The sequence below is a fragment of the Salvelinus fontinalis genome, chromosome 6 (genome assembly GCF_029448725.1).
Source record: "Salvelinus fontinalis isolate EN_2023a chromosome 6, ASM2944872v1, whole genome shotgun sequence".
In the NCBI taxonomy this organism is placed as follows: domain Eukaryota; kingdom Metazoa; phylum Chordata; class Actinopteri; order Salmoniformes; family Salmonidae; genus Salvelinus; species Salvelinus fontinalis.
In genome coordinates, this window is record NC_074670.1 from 12455292 (window position 1) to 12474422 (window position 19131).

At 44.2% G+C, this 19131-nt stretch overlaps 1 protein-coding gene across 2 annotated transcripts; it reads right to left on the minus strand.

The window, feature by feature from the left end:
- Positions 1 to 248: 248 nt before the first annotated feature.
- LOC129857076 (uncharacterized) lies at positions 249 to 18825 on the minus strand. Of its 2 annotated transcripts, none has more exons than XM_055924993.1 (7): positions 14384 to 18825; positions 12587 to 12726; positions 12127 to 12252; positions 11750 to 11768; positions 9917 to 9979; positions 5861 to 5939; positions 249 to 4166 (listed from the first exon to the last, which is right to left on the minus strand). In XM_055924993.1, the coding sequence occupies exons 1-7, from the start codon at positions 17229 to 17231 to the stop codon at positions 3995 to 3997; spliced, it is 3447 nt and encodes a 1148-aa protein (XP_055780968.1). In that variant the 5' UTR covers positions 17232 to 18825; the 3' UTR covers positions 249 to 3994. The 2 variants fall into 2 exon arrangements, with proteins under 2 accessions (XP_055780968.1, XP_055780969.1); XM_055924994.1 differs by lacking the exon at positions 249 to 4166 and adding an exon at positions 4196 to 5721.
- Positions 18826 to 19131: the final 306 nt, after the last annotated feature.

Below are 19131 nucleotides of genomic sequence, written 5' to 3' on the forward strand. Positions count from 1 at the left end.
TTCTTTTATAAATCACAAAATGTCATGCAAAAGTGGTGAAGTGTCTTCCACACATATTCAAATGTGTCCCCAGACAGAGTTGGAATGAAAGAAAGAAAGAAAGAAAGAAAGAAAGAAAGAAAGAGAGAGAGAGAGAGAGAGAGAGAGAGAGAGAGAGAGAGAGAGAGAGAGAGAGAGAGAGAGAGAGAGAGAGAGAGAGAGAGAGAGAGAGAGAGAGAGAAGAGAGAGAGAGAGAGAGAGAGAGAGAGAGAGAGAAGGAGAATGGAGGTCTGATATTCCGTCAGAAAGTTGTTATGAGAAAGAGTGAAAGACAGATAGGAGGAAGGGCAGGCGGAGGAGCCCTCCCCGCACTGCTGAGTTTGGGAGCAGAGGGGAGAAGGTTGGGAAGGGGGGGCAGGAAATGAGCAAGACAGAGAGAGAACAGAAGGAATTTGAGGCAAAACACAACAGACCAAAATAGTAGCAGTGACGGAGAATTGTTACAGGAAAGCCATGAACAAACGCCCCGGGGAGAATTGGACGCTGTTGCGCCTTCTTCACCACTGTCTGTCTGTGTGGACCAATTCAGATTGTCAGTGATGTGTACACTGAGGAACTTGCAGCTTTCCACCTGCTCCACTGCGGTCCCGTCGATGTGGATAGGGGCGTGCTCCCTCTGCTGTTTCCTGAAGTCCACGATCAGCTCCTTTGTTTTGTTGACGTTGAGTGAGAGGTTATTTTCCTGTCACCACTCTCCCAGGGCCCTCACCTCCCTGTAGGCTGTCTAGTCATCGATGGTAATCAGGCCTACTACTGTTGTGTCATCTGCAAACTTGATGATTGAGTTTGAGGCGTGCGTGGCCACGCAGTCATGGGTGAACAGGGAGTACAGGAGGAGGCTGAGAACGCACCCTTGTGGGGCCCCTGTGTTGAGGATCAGCGAAGTGGTGGTGTTGTATCCTACCTTCACCACCTGGGGGGCGGCCCGTCAGGAAGTCCAGGACCCAGTTGCTCAGGGCGGGGTTCAGACCCAGTGCTCCAAGCTTAATGATGTGCTTGGAGGGTACTATGGTGTTGAAAGCAAAGCTATAGTGAGTGAACAGCATTCTTACATAGGTATTCCTCTTGTCCAGATGGGATGAGGCAGTGTGCAGTGCAGTGGCGATTGCATCATCTGTGCCTCTATTGGGGCGGTAAGCAAATTGAAGTTGGTCTTGGGTGTCAGGTAAGGTAGAGGTGATATGATCAGGTCTGTCTTTAGAATCATCAGGAATTCTGAGAAATCATGTAACTGTATTGAAATACAGATGAAGACAACTCATCTAGGCTGACTGGATTGAAAGGTGGCACCACTTCAGCCCTGTGACCCACTTTAGGTTAACCACAAGTTATTCAACAATTACCCCAATTATTTTGTTAACACTTTATTGGGATAGTCTCAAGTAGATGGCTTGTAGATGTTCAATAACGGTCAACAACCTTTAAACTAACTATCCACTAACCCTAGCCTTAACCCTCATCCTAACCTAATCCCAGCCTTAACCCTCATCCTAACCTAATCCCAGCCTTAACCCTCATCCTAACCTAATCCCAGCCTTAACCCTCATCCTAACCTAATCCCAGCCTTAACCCTCATCCTAACTTAATCCCAGCCTTAACCCTCATCCTAACCTAATCCCAGCCTTAACCCTCATCCTAACCTAATCCCAGCCTTAACCCTCATCCTAACTTAATCCTAGCCTTAACCCTCATCCTAACCTAATCCCAGCCTTAACCCTCATCCTAACCTAATCCCAGCCTTAACCCTCATCCTAACCTAATCAAAGCCTTAACCCTCATCCTAACCTAATCCCAGCCTTAACCCTCATCCTAACTTAATCCCAGCCTTAACCCTCATCCTAACCTAATCCCAGCCATAACCCTCATCCTAACCTAATCCCGGCCTTAACCCTCATCCTAACCTAATCCCGGCCTTAACCCTCATCCTAACCTAATCCCAGCCTTAACCCTCATCCTAAACTAATCCCAGCATTAACCCTCATCCTAACCTAATCCCAGCCTTAACCCTCATCCTAACCTAATCCCAGCCTTAACCCTCATCCTAACCTAATCCCAGCCATAACCCTCATCCTAACCTAATCCCAGCCTTAACCCTCATCCTAACCTAATCCCAGCCTTAACCCTCATCCTAACCTAATCCCAGCCTTAACCCTCATCCTAACCTAATCCCGGCCTTAACCCTCATCCTAACCTAATCCCAGCCTTAACCCTCATCCTAAACTAATCCCAGCATTAACCCTCATCCTAACCTAATCCCAGCCTTAACCCTCATCCTAACCTAATCCCAGCCTTAACCCTCATCCTAACCTAATCCCAGCCATAACCCTCATCCTAACCTAATCCCAGCCTTAACCCTCATCCCAGCCTTAACCCTCATCCTAACCTAATCCCAGCCTTAACCCTCATCCTAACCTAATCCCAGCCTTAACCCTCATCCTAACCTAATCCTAACCTAAGGAGATTGACTTGTTAGACAAATGTAATACTGTATGGTGTCAACGTCAAACACACACACACACACACACACACAGAGAGACAAACAGAGAGAGAAAGAGAGAGGAAGAAAGCAGACAGAGAGAGAGAGAGAGTAGAAGAGTGAAAACCATGGCTGTCCCCAGAATTTCCCTACATCTCTATCTTTGTCTTACACCCAGCTTTGGCAGTAAGCCAGTACATACAGGGGTCAGATAATACACAAACCAAGTTAATACACCAATGGATACATTTAAAGCATGGCTCTTAAATTATATCTAAATAACACCGTCTGAGTGGAGTACGGTACTGTCACAAATTAATTAACTCAATCAAGGGAAAACATAGATTAAACCAGGGGTGTCAAACTCATTTCGTATCGTGGGCCACATACGGCCTAGGGAGATGTCAAGTGGGCCGGACCATTAAAATTATACCATACTCTGCTATAAATAACCAAAATATCATGTCTTTCCTTTGTTTTGGTGTAAAGAAGCACAAGAACATTAGGAAAATATTGAAATTTAATGAACTATCCTTTTACAAAACATTTCATGAAACACCTCATATTTCCTTAGACAAATGTGCAATTTACTTTTATCATTCACAAATATGCATTGCAACTGATCCCACTGATTGTACAAAGGCACAAAACTTTAATTGGTACTGAAAAATATAGTAATGCACTTTAAGATTAAATGAGACTTTTAAAGAAAGGAATTTTTAAACCACTTACACATACGCATATAAAATCTAAATGTAATCCCTGCGTACACCTTACAAACTAAGGAGAGTGATTTTAAATGTGTAATGAAGAAAGTGTTCGCCTGTCCTGTAAATCTGTAAACTTCATACATGAAACATACATACACATACAATACATACTGAAAATTTATGGAGTTGTATGAACAGTAGAATTCCATCACACAACTTTTGTTTTGAAGCTGCTGACTAACATTAAAGTGCACATTTTTTAAATCACCACAGTAAGGATTCATCTTCACAGAGCTGTATTCTTTCAATGCAAACAGTATCTAAGGCAGCAATTAGGTAGCTGGCTTTTACCGCTGCTTCACTGACTTCTCGGCTCTGGATGAAAGTTGACTGCTGTTTCCTCAGACCCGCCAGCAATTTGTTAATCTTATCTCTTCTCAGTTGTCCTTGCAAGCCGTCATATTTTTCGCTGTGATGAGTCTCGTAGTGGCGTCGAATATTATATTCCTTCAATACCGAAACTTGTTGCAAACACACCAAGCACGAAGGTTTTCCGTGCATCTCTGTAAATAAATAGGACGTGGTCCATTTTTCTTTGAAAATTCTACACTCCTTATCTACTTTTCTCCGTTTGGATAACGACATTTTGGCTAATGAGGGTGTAGCGGAGAGGTAGAGACCAAGGTATTAACAACGTCGTAACAAGCAGCAGATGGCGCATTGATACCGTCTGCTGTTTTCAGTCTGTCTCAGTGATGCGGCTTGTCTTCTACTCTGATGGAAAGAGTGCGCCCCTTAGCAGATAATCCATGAATTGCAGCGAATTAAAAATATTAATTCCATGTCTTTTATGCATTTTTTCCACTTTCAAATTATCCTGCGGGCCTGATCGAACCTCCTTGGGGGCCGGTTCCGGCCCGCGGGCCGTATGTTTGACACCCCTGGATTAAACCAACAAGACACATAAAGATGAATAGCAGGATGTTTTAATACAAGTTGTTGAGCAGGTTAGCAAAGCAAACATAAATGAGTGTTATACACATGAGTAATGATTCAATAAAAAAATCACATTAACAAATAGTCAGTATCATTCATTATGAAATTGAACAAAAATAAGTAATGTTGTTGTCATGTCAGAAGCCTAATAATGTGTTATATATCCTGTCAGTATTTCTACAACAGCAGTTATGATTCTCCAGCCCCGTTTTAACTTCTCCTGCAGGTCTAACACACCCTTATCCTTCCACTTGTGGATCTGAAAGGACAACTACAAAGGGAAGTCAACAAGCTCCTAAGGATAGCAGCAAGGTAGCAGTTTGTAATCTGGCTATTTGATTTGAGCTCACATAGAATATAAACCAATATAAGATGTGGAAAGATGCCAGTCCTACATCCCTCACTATAAGCATTAGCTGACCTAAAGACAACACTAATTCTGATCTGGGTCAGACGAGCCCATAGGCACAGATCTAGGATCAGCTTCCCCAACACTATTTCATCAGGGGGAAACTTTAAATCAGTGTCTATGGGTCAATTTAATCTACTAAAAGCATGACATTGGATCCATGAGTCACTTCCTCAGTGACTAACTGGACAACGGTAATACATATCGTAATCATACTTCGTATTCTACTATGTACAAAATGTATATTATGTTTATATTACTAGATATATAATGATGTATTATAATAATAATTGTTTAACAGACAATGTCTAGGCAGAGTGGTGTGAGTAGGTGTGGCTGGGGACTGATTTCACATCCTCTCTGGTTCAATATCAAGCCTGGAACTCCAATTCTAACTCATTCATAATCACACAGGGACTTCCCTGGTATAGCTGGGAGGGAGGGAGAGGAACTATATCTGTTGCAGCATACTACTGGAAGTGAACTGGTATGAACTGTTAGGAACTAGTGAAAGAGAGGGGAAAAGGAATGTCATGTGTCTGTGTGCTGTCTGATGCAGAAATCTTTCACCCATCTTTACAGTAACTAGAAACACATAAATAGTATCACACTGTCTCCACTATCAAGTGACACTATTACTCAACAGAACACAGATAATACTACCTGAGTCATTTCCCCCCATTATAGTAATATGAGTTTGTATACTGTCCATTTGTATGTATCTGTGTTAATATGCCTAGTCACTTATCATAGACTAGCGGGTGCAGCTATGGGAATCTAGCTTCCACAGCAAGAGATCCACTGCTGCACTAAAACTTTCTCAGAATGTAATACAGACCATCTCGAGCCACATGCCCATTACAATGCTTTAAAAATGAAATGAAACTTTTAAAACAGTTGGGCAGCTAAAAACACTAAGGACAACCACACTCACACCCCCGCGCGCACCCCCGCACCACAAAACACACGCACGGGCACAAAACATACCCCCAGACCCACGTACACACATTCACACTGTGGTTTCTTCTGCATTGTCCACATTAACTGAGATTCGTTGGGTCCTATTCCTCCTCCTGTCAACACATCTGTAACTGAAATACCAAACAGATGTCTTCAGCAATACGTACAAATTCACAAAATAATGATTTATATACATTCAGTGACATACACAATGTCTCAGTAACCTTGACTATACTAAAATACTTTGTGGACCACCCCCTCCATACACACCTCTTTCCAGCAAATAACAGTATGATGACTCCAGAAAAACATGCCAGAGGAACCCAGGCCAGTGTGTGGCTCCTTTCATCTGTGTGGGAAAGAGAGAGAGGACGAGTGTAAAGGAGGAAGCTAATGTTAGGCTTTAGATCAGTAGACTAACACAGTCTTGTGGCTCACAGATGACCCTGTTACAAACCCAGTCTTCAACATGAGCATTCAGATAACACACAAATCCATAACAGAACGAGAGATTTGACTTTCATTGTTGATATACAGTGCATTCGGAAAGTATTCAGACCCCTTCCCTTTTTCCACATTGTTACGTTACAGCCTTATTCTAAAATGGATTATTTTGGGGGGGATTATTTTTTTTAAACTAGGCAAGCCTACCCCGGCCAAACCCGGACGGCGCTGGGCCAGTTGTGCGCCGCCCTATGGGACTCCCAATCGTGGCCGGTGGTGATACAGCCTGGAATCGAATCGGGGTCTGTAGTGACACCTCTAGCACTAAGATGCAGTGCCTTATAGACTGCTGCGCCACTCGGGAGCCCTGAAAATTAATGTTAACCTCATCATCCTACACACAATACCCCAAAATGACAAAGCGAAAACAGTTTTATTAAAACATTTTAGCTAATTTATTAAAAATAAAAAACGTAAATACTTACATAAGTATTCTGACCCTTTGCTATGAGCTCAGGTGCTCTGTTTCCATTGATCATCCTTGAGATGTTTCTTCAACTTGATTGGAGTCCACCTGTGGTAAATTCAATTGATTGAACATGATTTGCAGCATTGAAGGTCCCCCAAGAAGTGGCCTCCATCATTCTTAAATGGAAGAAGTTTGGAACCCCCAAGACTCTTCCTAGAGTTGGCTGCCCGGGCAAACTGAGCAATCAGGGGTGAAGGCTTTGGTCAGGGAGGTGACCAAGAACCCGATGGTCACTCTGACAGAGCTTCAGAGTTCCTCTATGGAGATGGGAGTACCTTCCAGAAGGAGAACCATCTCTGCAGCACTATTCCAATCAGGCCTTTATGGTAGAGTGGCCAGGCGGAAGCCACTCCTCAGTACAAGGCACATGACAGCACGCTTGGAGTTTGCCAAAAGGCACCTAAATGACTCTGACCATGAGAAACAAGATTCTCTGGTCTGATGAAACCAAGATTGAACTCTTTGGCCTGAATGCCAAGTATCACATCTGGAGGAAACCTGGCACTATCCCTATGGTGAAGCATGGTGGTGGCAGCATCATGTGGTGGGGATGTTTTTCAGCGGCAGGGACTGGGAGACTAGTCAGGATCGAGGGAAGGATGAAAGGAGCAAGTACAGAGAGATCCTTGATGAAAACCTGCTCCAGAGCGCTCAGGACCTCAGACTGGGGTGAAGGTTCACCTTCTAACAAGACAAAGACCCAAAGCTCACAGCCAAGACAACACAGGAGTGGCTTCGGGACAAGTCTCTGAATGTCCTTGAGCGGCCCAGGCAGAGCCCAGACTTGAACCCGATCGAACATCTCTGGAGAGACCCAAAAATAGCTGTGCAGCGACGCTCCCCATCCAATCTGACAGAGCTTGAAAGTATCAGCAGAGAAGAATGGGAGAAACTCCTCAAAGGTGTGCCAAGCTTGTAGCGTCATACCAAAGAAGACTCAATGCTGTAATCTCTGCCAAAAATGCATTAACAAAGTTCTGAGTAAATGGTCTGAATATTTTTTGAGAAATTTGCTAAGAAATCTACAAACCTGTTTTTGCTTTGTCATTATGGGCTATTGAGTGTAGATTGATGAGGAGAAAAAACTATTTAATCCATTTTAGAATAAGGCTGTAACGTAACAAAATGTGGAGAGGTTGGAATACTTTCCGAATGCACTGTACAATCTGAGTTGATTTAGCCTGGGTGCCTCTCCACATCCAGCTACTCCCCAGGACTGTTGGGCAGGGCAGCAGTGGAACATGTCAGTCCATTCAAGTCACGTTTATACAATCCATCTTCATTGTACTATTTCACTAAACCACTTTGACAGATTGTCGGCATGTGTCTGTTCTTTGTTATCAGAGAGCTGGTAAACGTACCTAAAAATTATCATAGACTGTTCTCTCTGCTACCGCACGGCAAGCGGTACCGGAGCGCCAAGGCTAGGTTCAAAAAGCTTCTTAACAGCTTCTACCCCTAAACCATAACACTCCTGAACAGCCAATCAAATGGCTACCCAGACTATTTGCATTGTCCCCCCCTTCTTTTACACTGCTGCTATTCTCTGTTTATTATTTAATTAATAATAAAAAAAAATTATCCGTTATTTTACCAGGTAAGTTGACTGAGAACACGTTCTCATTTACAGCAACGACCTGGAGAATAGTTACAGGGGAGAGGAGGGGGATGAATAAGCCAATTGTAAACTGGGGATTATTAGGTGACTGTGATGGTTTGAGAGCCGGATTGGGAATTTAGCCAGGACACCAGGGTTAACACCCCTACTCTTATTATCTATGCATAGTCACTTTAACTCTACCTACATGTACATATTACTTCAATTACCTCGACTAACCGGTGCCCCCGCACATTGACTCTGTACCGGTACCCCCTGTATATAGCCTCCACATTGACTCTGTACCGCAACACCCTGTATATAGTCTCCACATTGACTCTGTACCGCAACACCCTGTATATAGCCTCCACATTGACTCTGTACCGTAACACCCTGTATATAGCCTCCACATTGACTCTGTACCGTAACACCCTGTATATAGCCTCCACATTGACTCTGTACCGCAACACCCTGTATATAGCCTCCACATTGACTCTGTACCGCAACACCCTGTATATAGCCTCCACATTGACTCTGTACCGTAACACCCTGTATATAGCCTCCACATTGACTCTGTACCGTAACACCCTGTATATAGCCTCCACATTGACTCTGTACCGCAACACCCTGTATATTGCCTCCACATTGACTCTGTACCGCAACACCCTGTATATAGTCTCCACATTGACTCTGTACCGTAACACCCTGTATATAGCCTCCACATTGACTCTGTACCGCAACACCCTGTATATAGTCTCCACATTGACTCTGTACCGTAACACCCTGTATATAGCCTCCACATTGACTCTGTACCGCAACACCCTGTATATGGGCTCCACATTGACTCTGTACCGCAACACCCTGTATATAGCCTCCACATTGACTCTGTACCGTAACACCCTGTATATAGGCTCCACATTGACTCTGTACCTATCACCCTGTATATAGTCTCCACATTGACTCTGTACCGTAACACCCTGTATATAGTCTCCACATTGTACCGTAACACCCTGTATATAGCCTCCACATCGTTTCCCATGCCAATAAAGCCCTTAAATTGAATTGAGAGAGCGAATGAACATGGGGACATAGCTAGGGTAAATAGTAGGAGGGGTAAGTTGACAGAATCACTGAAATCCAAAATGGTAGTAATTCCGAAGTCATATAGAGGTCTCTGTCTTGACTCACGGTGGTATACATATAAATGGAGTGTACAAAACATGAATAATATTGCCCTCAGAACAGCATCAATTCGTCGGGGCACGGGCGAAAGTGTTCCACAGGGATGCTGGCCCATGTTGACTCCAATCTTCCCACGGTTGTGTCAAGTTGGCTGGATGTCCTTTGGTTGATGGACCATTCTTGATACACATGGGAAACTGTTGAGCATGAAAACCCCAGCAGCGTTGCAGTTCTTGACACAAACTGGTGCACCTGGCACCTATTACGATAACCCGTTCAAAGGCACTTACATTTTTTTTCTAGCCCATTGACCCTCTGAATGGCACAAATACACAATCCATGTCTGAATTGTATCAAGACTTAAAAATCCTTTGTTATCCTGTCTCCTCCCCTTCATCTACTCTGATTGAAGTGGATTTAACAAGTGACATCAATAAGGGATCATAGCTTTCAGTTTATGTCATGGAAAGAGCAGGTGTCATTAATGTTTTGTACACTCATTGTAGACATTGATTCTCAGGACTGGGTGCCTAAAACACATCCTGATTCCAACTATGACTTAACACTCTGTCACCTGGTCTGACATCCTTGATGTGTTCAGGATTAGAGGGGCTGCTAGGTTCCATGGTGCAGTTACCTAAGAAACACAAGGGGATGATCAGTAACTTGTAACTTGTACAGCAGCTTTGGTATGATATAGTAAACAAGCTCAATGCAGGTATTTAAAAAAAATTATAGAGTAAAAAATCCTTAAGCTACAGTAGATCTACTACTGTAAGGAACGACACTAGAGAAGAGAAGCAGGTACGGGGAGTTGACATTTAATTTGGAATGGACAGGCAAAAGGACAGGAACAGAGTCAGAACTGGGTAACACAAAGACAGACGACATTCAATGCAGCAGACGGGGAACAGAGCAGGGGAACAGACAGATATAGGGGAGGTAACGACATAGGTGATTGAGTCCAGGTGAGTCCAATAAATCGCTGATGTGACGGGGGAAGGCAGGTGTGCGTAATGATGGTGGCAGGAGTGCGTAATGCTGGAGAGCCTGGCGCCCTTGAGCGCCAGGGGGGAATAGTGGGAGCAGGCGTGACAACTACAAGGTTATCTATTCCCTTTCTTTACTGATTAACTGTTACCTCAGTTGCAGGGTCTGTCTGCTAAGTCTCTGGGTGTTTCTCAATATGCATACTACCGTGCTCCACACTCTCATTCTTCAAGTGCAGTTCCCGAGGACGTTCTCTTGAGTACGTCTTGTGAGGACGTTTCGCTTCCCCACCCGCCATTTTTAAAAAGACCCGACGGGACTCATTGCCTGCTTGAATTATGCAGAAACGGGCAGTGTTTAGGACATGTAATTGATTATGTTGGAAAGGGGAGAAATTGTGCTTTACAATGGTATTGACGTTACAGTTGATCTGGAAGTATTACGTTTTTTGGGCGCTAAAATAAGGGCAATTGTACGGACCAAGGCGATGTACGAGTTTACGTTAGTAGCTAGCCGGTTAGCCCTATTGACTTGTTATGGGCTTGTGATCTGCACACACTACAGTGGGTATTGTAGGCAGGTAAACATGACAAAATGAACCCAGCATGTACAGTGAGCTGTAAACATATTGGGACAGTGACATGTTGTTGTTTTGGTTCTGTACTCCAGCACTTAGGATTTGAAATGATACAATAACTATGAGGTTAAAGTGCAGACAAAAATTGTCACTGTCCCAATACTCTGAGTTCACTGTATTTATTAACGTATCAATATATTGCAGTCAGGCAACATATGACATGTGAATAATTAGTCTGAGTTTATTTTCTATAGCTTCAGCTCACAAAACGAGGCTAGGGGTGGCAGGTAGCCTAGTGGTTAGAGCATTGGGCCAGTTACCGAAAGGTTGCTGGATTGAATCCCTGAGCTGACAAAGTAAAAATCTGTCATTCTGCCCCTGAACAAGGCAGTTAACCCACTGTTCCTAGGCTGTCATTGTAAATAAGAATTTGTTCTTAACTGACCTGCCAGGTTAAAAAAATAAAAAATAATGTCTGCCATTGATTTCAATGGATACTTTCTGTTGAATATGTTCAAATGGAGTATGCATTAGAGAAGTGCCCTACGTGCTCCATTTCACATACTTTGATTTGGACTCATACTCCACCCTCACATGCTCCAACACCGTATGACTCTCTTCAGTTCCTGTGTGATTTTTATTTTGTTTACTGTACAAAGAAATTAGTAGATTGATGAATGGAAACCACAGTGTGTTTGTGTGCATGTGTGTGCATTTGCGTGTGTCGGTGTCTCAGAGTGTGTGTCGGTGTCTCTGTGTGTGTGTGTGTGTGTGTGTGTGTGTGTGTGTGTGTGTATGTGCTATCTAGTTGTTTTCAGTTAGAGGTGGGATTATACTCACATTCTACTTTATTCACCACCTGAAAGACAACAGAGAGGAGTTGACAATAAGAGACCATGAAGTGATGTAGTCTAGACTCTAGACCTTTACAAGTCCAGCCATGCATTGATCCATTGATGTAGTGGAGACCTTTACAAGTCCAGCCATGCATTGATCAATTGATGTAGTCTAGACCTTTACAAGTCCAGCCATGCATTGATCCATTGATGTAGTGGAGACCTTTACAAATCCAGCCATGCATTGATCCATTGCTAGCACTTTCATGTGATATGCTCCCCTCTTTCTTTCTGAATGTCTGACCTTACTTCTCTCTCACACTTGCATGGAGAAGAGGTGACAACCAAATTCAAAGGCAACATTAGTACTTGATACAGTACCTGAGGCTTTACACAGTCCATCGTATACTTCAGGCTGCCCAGACAGACTGTGGTAGTGATGGACTGTCTGGTCAGACCCAGAACCTGATTTGAGTTTGTTTCACCTTTAAAGGTCAGCGTGGATCCCTAAACAAAAACACACAGACAGAGTTTCTCCTGGTCAGTAACAACTTGTTCCCTAATGATGACAGATGCACTAGTCTTCTGAACAGGTTTGGGGTTTAAATCTAATTGAAGTCAGCCAATTCAGGAAGTAAACTGAAATTCAAATTCAATAATTTAAAAAGGGCATCTATTTTCAATGACTTCTCAATAAGTTGAAAAAGGAGAAGTTATTTATGTCAGAAGTTTTTCAATTTTTGGAAGAAAATTCAAACCATTTCATGCATTTGACTGACTTCAATTGAAATTGACCCTAACCCTGCTTCTGAATGATTGGGTTATTTCTGCTGTCACTCACATTTGGATATGCCCACTCTGTTTCACAATTCATTGAAGGCGGGGGCTCTGAGAGGTGATAGGTTGTTGTACCATTGGGAGCTTGAGAAAAGTTACAGTGAATGGGCAGGAAGCTGGCACATCTAATCAGCAGAAACACCACTGTGAGAGAAAAGAAAATCAGCTACAACTCTGAACGTTGAATGGCTTATATGATCCTGTTCATAGAGTCTATTTTGCAATAGCATGGCCGTTTCTGGGCTTTCCTACTGTGTACATAGCTGCGAAAAGTAGCAGTGCTAAGGGTACTGCAGCACTCACTGAAAAATCAGAAGTTATTAAAAACAAACAAACATACTGAACAAAAATATAAACACAACATGTAAAGTGTTGGTCCCATGTTTCAACCGTTCGATGCCTGCACCCGCACGCCCGACTAGCATCACCACCCTGGACAGTTCCGACCTAGAATATGTGGACATCTATAAGTACCTAGGTGTCTGGCTAGACTGCAAACTCTCCTTCCAGACTCATATCAAACATCTCCAATCCAAAATCAAATCTAGAGTCGGCTTTCTATTCCGGAACAAAGCCTCCTTCACTCACTCCGCCAAACTTACCCTAGTAAAACTGACTATCCTACCGATCCTCGACTTCGGCGATGTCATCTACAAAATAGCCTCCAATACTCTACTCAGCAAACTGGATGCAGTTTATCACAGTGCCATCCGTTTTGTTACTAAAGCACCTTATACGACCCACCACTGCGACCTGTATGCCCTAGTCGGCTGGCCCTCGCTACATGTTCGTCGTCAGACCCACTGGCTCCAGGTCATCTACAAGGCTATGCTAGGCAAAGTGCCGCATTATCTCAGTTCACTGGTCACGATGGCTACACCCACCCGTAGCACGCGCTCCAGCAGGTGTATCTCACTGATCATCCCTAAAGCCAAAACCTCATTTGGACTCCTTTCCTTCCAGTTCTCTGCTGCCTGCGACTGGAACGAATTGCAAAAATCTCTGAAGTTGGAGACTTTTATCTCCCTCAACAACTTTAAAAATCTGCTATCCGAGCAGCTAACCGATCGCTGCAGCTGTACATAGTCCATCTGTAAACTACCCACCCAATTTACCTACCTCACCCCCATACTGCTTTTATTTATTTACTTTTCTGCACTTTTGCACACCAGTATCTCTTCTTCAAATCAAATCAAATTTTATTAGTCACATACACATGGTTAGCAGATGTTAATGCGAGTGTAGCGAAATGCTTGTGCTTCTAGTTCCGACAATGCAGTAATAACAACAAGTAATCTAACCTAACAATTCCACAACTACTACCTTATACACGCAAGTGTAAAGGGATAAAGAATATGTACATAAAGATATATGAATGAGTGATGGTACAGAACGGCATAGGCAAGATGCAGTACATGGTATAGAGTACGGTATATACCTATGAGATGAGTACTGTAGGGTATGTAAACATAAAGTGGCATAGTATAAAGTGGCTAGTGGTCCATGTATTACATAAGATGGCAAGATGCAGTAGATGATATAGAGTACAGTATATACATATACATAAGAGATGTGTAATGTAGGGTATGTAAACATTATATTAGGTGGCATTGTTTAAAGTGGCTGGTGGTACGTTTTTACATAATTTCCATCAATTCCCATTTTTAAAGTGGCTGGAGTTGAGTCAGTATGTTGGCAGCGGCCGCTAAATGTTAGTGGTGGCTGTTTAACAGTCTGATGGCCTTGAGACCGAGAGACTGAAAAACAGCTTCTGTCCCTGCATTGATGCACCTGTACTGACCTCGCCTTCTGGATGATAGCGGGGTGAACAGGCAGTGGCTTGGGTGGTTGTTGCCCTTGATGATCTTTATGGCCTTCCTGTGACATCGGGTGGTGTAGGTGTCCTGGAGGGCAGGTAGTTTGCCCCGGGTGATGCGTTCTGCAGACCTCACTACCCTCTGGAGAGCCTTACGGTTGTGGGCGGAGCAGTTGCCGTACCAGGCGGTGATACAGCCCGACAGGATGCTCTCGATTGTGCATCTGTAGAAGTTTGTGAGTGCTTTTGGTGACAAGCCGAATTTCTTCAGCCTCCTGAGGTTGAAGAGGCGCTGCTGCGCCTTCTTCACAACGCTGTCTGTGTGGGTGGACCAATTCAGTTTGTCCGTGATGTGTACACCGAGGAACTTAAAACTTTCCACCTTCTCCACTACTGACCCGTCGATGTGGATAGGGGGGTGCTCCCTCTGCTGTTTCCTGAAGTCCACAATCATCTCCTTTGTTTTGTTGACGTTGAGTGTGAGGTTATTTTCCTGACACCACACTCCGAGGGCCCTCACCTCCTCCCTGTAGGCCGTCTCGTCGTTGTTGGTAATCAAGCCTACCACTGTAGTGTCGTCCGCAAACTTGATGATTGAGTTGGAGGCGTGCATGGCCACGCAGTCGTGGGTGAACAGGGAGTACAGGAGAGGGCTCAGAACGCACCCTTGTGGGGCCCCAGTGTTGAGGATCAGCGGGGTGGAGATGTTGTTACCTACCCTCACCACCTGGGGGCGGCCCGTCAGGAAGTCCAGGACCCAGTTGCACAGGGCGGGGTCGAGACCCAGGGTCTCGAGCTTGATGACGAGTTTGGAGGGTACTATGGTGTTAAATGCTGAGCTGTAGTCGATGAACAGCATTCTCACATAGGTATTCCTCTTGTCCAGATGGGTTAGGGCAGTGTGCAGTGTGGTTGCGATTGCGTCGTCTGTGGGTCGGTAAGCAAATTGGAGTGGGTCTAGGGTGTCCGGTAGGGTGGAGGTGATATGGTCCTTGACTAGTCTCTCAAAGCACTTCATGATGACGGAAGTGAGTGCTACGGGGCGGTAGTCGTTTAGCTCAGTTACCTTAGCTTTCTTGGGAACAGGAACAATGGTGGCCCTCTTGAAGCATGTGGGAACAGCAGACTGGGATAAGGATTGATTGAATATGTCCGTAAACACACCAGCCAGCTGGTCTGCGCATGCTCTGAGGACGCGGCTGGGAATGCCGTCTGGGCCTGCAGCCTTGCGAGGGTTAACACGTTTAAATGTTTTACTCACCTCGGCTGCAGTGAAGGAGAGCCCGCAGGTTTTGGTAGCGGGCCGTGTCAGTGGCACTGTATTGTCCTCAAAGCGGGCAAAAAAGATATTTAGCCTGTCTGGGAGCAAGACATCCTGGTCCGCGACGGGGCTGGTTTTCTTTTTGTAATCCGTGATAGACTGTAGACCCTGCCACATACCTCTTGTGTCTGAGCTGTTGAATTGCGATTCTATTTTGTCTCTGTACTGGGACTTTGCCTGTTTGATAGCCTTGCGGAGAGAATAGCTACACTGTGTGTATTCGGTCATGTTTCCGGTCACCTTGCCCTGGTTAAAAGCAGTGGTTCGCGCTTTCAGTTTCACGCGAATGCTGCCGTCAATCCACGGTTTCTGGTTTGGGAATGTTTTAATCGTTGCTGTGGGTACGACATCGTCAATGCACTTCCTAATGAACTCGCTCACCGAATCAGCATATTCTTCAATGTTGTTGTTGGACGCAATGCGGAACATATTCCAATCCGCGTGATCGAAGCAGTCTTGAAGCGTGGAATCAGATTGGTCGGACCAGCGTTGAACAGACCTGAGTGCGGGAGCTTGTTGTTTTAATTTCTGTTTGTAGGCTGGAATCAACAAAATGGAGTCGTGTTCAGCTTTTCCGAAAGGGGGGCGGGGGAGGGCCTTATATGCGTCGCGGAAGTTAGTATAACAGTGATCCAGAGTTTTGCCAGCCCTGGTAGGACAATCGATGTGCTGATAGAATTTAGGGAGTTTTGTTTTTAGATTAGCCTTGTTAAAATCCCCAGCTACGATGAATGCAGCCTCAGGGTGTGTGGTTTCCAGTTTACAGAGAGTCAGATAGAGTTCGTTCAGGGCCATCGATGTGTCTGCTTGGGGGGGAATATATACGGCTGTGATTATGACCGAAGAGAATTCCCTTGGTAGATAATGCGGTCGACATTTGATTGTGAGGAGTTCTAGATCAGGTGAACAGAATGACTTGAGTTCCTGAGTGTTGTTATGATGATCACACCACGTCTCGTTAATCATGAGGCATACCCCCCCGCCCCTCTTCTTACCAGAAAGATGTTTGTTTCTGTCTGCGCGATGCGTGAAGAAACCAGCTGGCTGCACCGACTCCGTTAGCGTCTTTTGAGTTAGCCATGTTTCCGTGAAGCAGAGCACGTTGCAATCCCTGATGTCTCTCTGGAATGTTACCCGTGCTCGGATTTCATCGACCTTATTGTCAAGAGACTGGACATTGGCGAGTAGTATGCTAGGGAGTGGAGCGCGATGTGCCCGTCTCCGAAGCCTGACCAGGAGACCGCTACGTTTGCCCCTTTTACGGCGTCGCGTAGGCTCCCCGGCTGGGATCAGGTCCATTGTATTGGGTGGAAGGCAAAACACTGGATCCGTTTCGGGAAAGTCATATTCCTGGTAGGAACGGTGGTTAGTTGACGTTAATCGTATATTCAGTAGTTCCTCCCGACTGTATGTAATGAAATCTAAGATCACCTGGGGTACCAATGTAAGAAATAACACATAAAAAAACAAAATACTGCATATTTTCCAAGGAACGCGAAGCGAGGCTGCCATCTCGCTCGGCGCCGGAAGTAGGTAGTACACTTGCACATGATCATCTGATGATTTATCACTCCAGTGTTAATCTGCTAAATTGTAATTATTCGATTTATTGCCTACCTCATGCCTTTTGCACACATTGTATATAGATTCTCTTTTTTCTACCATGTTATTGACTTGTCTATTGTTTACTCCATGTGTAACTCTGTGTTGTTGTCTGTTCACACTGCTATGCTTTATCTTGGCCAGGTCGCAGTTGCAAATGAGAACTTGTTCTCAACTAGCCTACCTGGTTAAATAAAGGTGAAATAAAATAAAATAAAAAATGGGCTGAAATAAAATATCCCAGAAATTTGCACAAAAAGCTTATTTATCTAAAATGTTGTGCACTATTTTTTTTACATCCCTGTAAGTGAGCATTTCTCCTTTGCCAAGATAATCCATGCACCTGACAGGTGTGGCATATCAAGAAGCTGATCAAACAGCATGGCCATTACACAGGTGCACCTTGTGCTGGGGACAATAAAAGGCCCCTATAAAACGTGCAGTTTTGTCACACAACACAATGCCACAGATGTCAACATTTTTGAGGGAGCGTGCAATTGGCATGCTGACTGCAGGAATTTCTAACACAGTTGTTACTAGAGAATTTAATGTTAATTTCTCTACCATAACACGTAGTTTTAGAGAATTTGGCCTACCGTGTCGGTCTGCAATGGAATGTTATGAATGACCGTCCATGTGTTAGGCCCACCCTTTGTAAAACAGGCTGTTGCATTGGGTGTGTAAGTCCTGATTCCTGTGACTAATCCATTTGGCTATTTAAGCTCTGAATATCAGCTACCCAATTTAATCAGGAGTTATGTTTGTGGTCTACAGCGTAGTATTTTCATAATGCCATCACTATAGGTGATTTCAGGAAATGTTTTCCTTATTTCTGTTGAACAAACATTTCAGTAGAAGGATACAACAGAAAATGCACATGTGAAACTTCACAACCAGACAAGTCAAAACAATTTTGCTGTCTTGCATGGCAATAAAACGTACTTTTTAATATTTTGGATCCATTTGGGTCCTACAGACCCGACCCTACCTGGCCCTGGCCCGGGCTCTCACCTCAGACCTGTTTCAGGTCGGATCTGGTCCACATCAGATCCAAATCGGGTAGGGTACTGATTTTATTTTTAAAATGACTGGGTCCTGTTATGGCCGAGTGGAAAGTTTGCTGGTCCAATTCGGTTCGGGTCTCATTTTCGGGACCCAAGAAGACCTCTACAGACGTGAGCACAACTTTCTAAACTACTGGCTGGAATTATACAAATCCTTTGGACCATCACTTTGAGGCTACTTCATTAACAATGTATTTGCAAATAAACAATGTCGGCATGTAGCTTAAACATATTGTAACGACCCTGGGTTTATAAGCGCGGAAATCGACTCTACCGCTTGAGTGTGCTTTTGGGGCACAATCGATAGCTCGCTTGACTTCGGGCTAGAATGTTGAGGGTTCGAGACCTGCTCCCTGCCTGTTTCATTACAATATGGTTTAAAAAAAATTATATATCATCTCATGTCACATATCTCTATCTATGAATGCGAGTAATGTATCCAGTCCTCACCATGCACAGCGAAGATTGACACCATTTCGACAGAATTCCTCTTTGTTGTGTAGTCATTAAAATGGATGTAAAACAGATTTCTGTTCACTGCGTTCCGCTGCGAATGAACCGCTTTCAAACGTCAACTCTCCTTTTGGGACTTTCTGCTGAGTTAACCGCGCCCCCGGCCAATCGGATAGCCATAAACCACGCTACTGTACCCGAGCCTCTATCTCATTCAGCCAATTATGTAGCTATCAGGCCACGTCTCGATTATTTTATGGTGACGGATATTATACGATATTATGTCACCACAA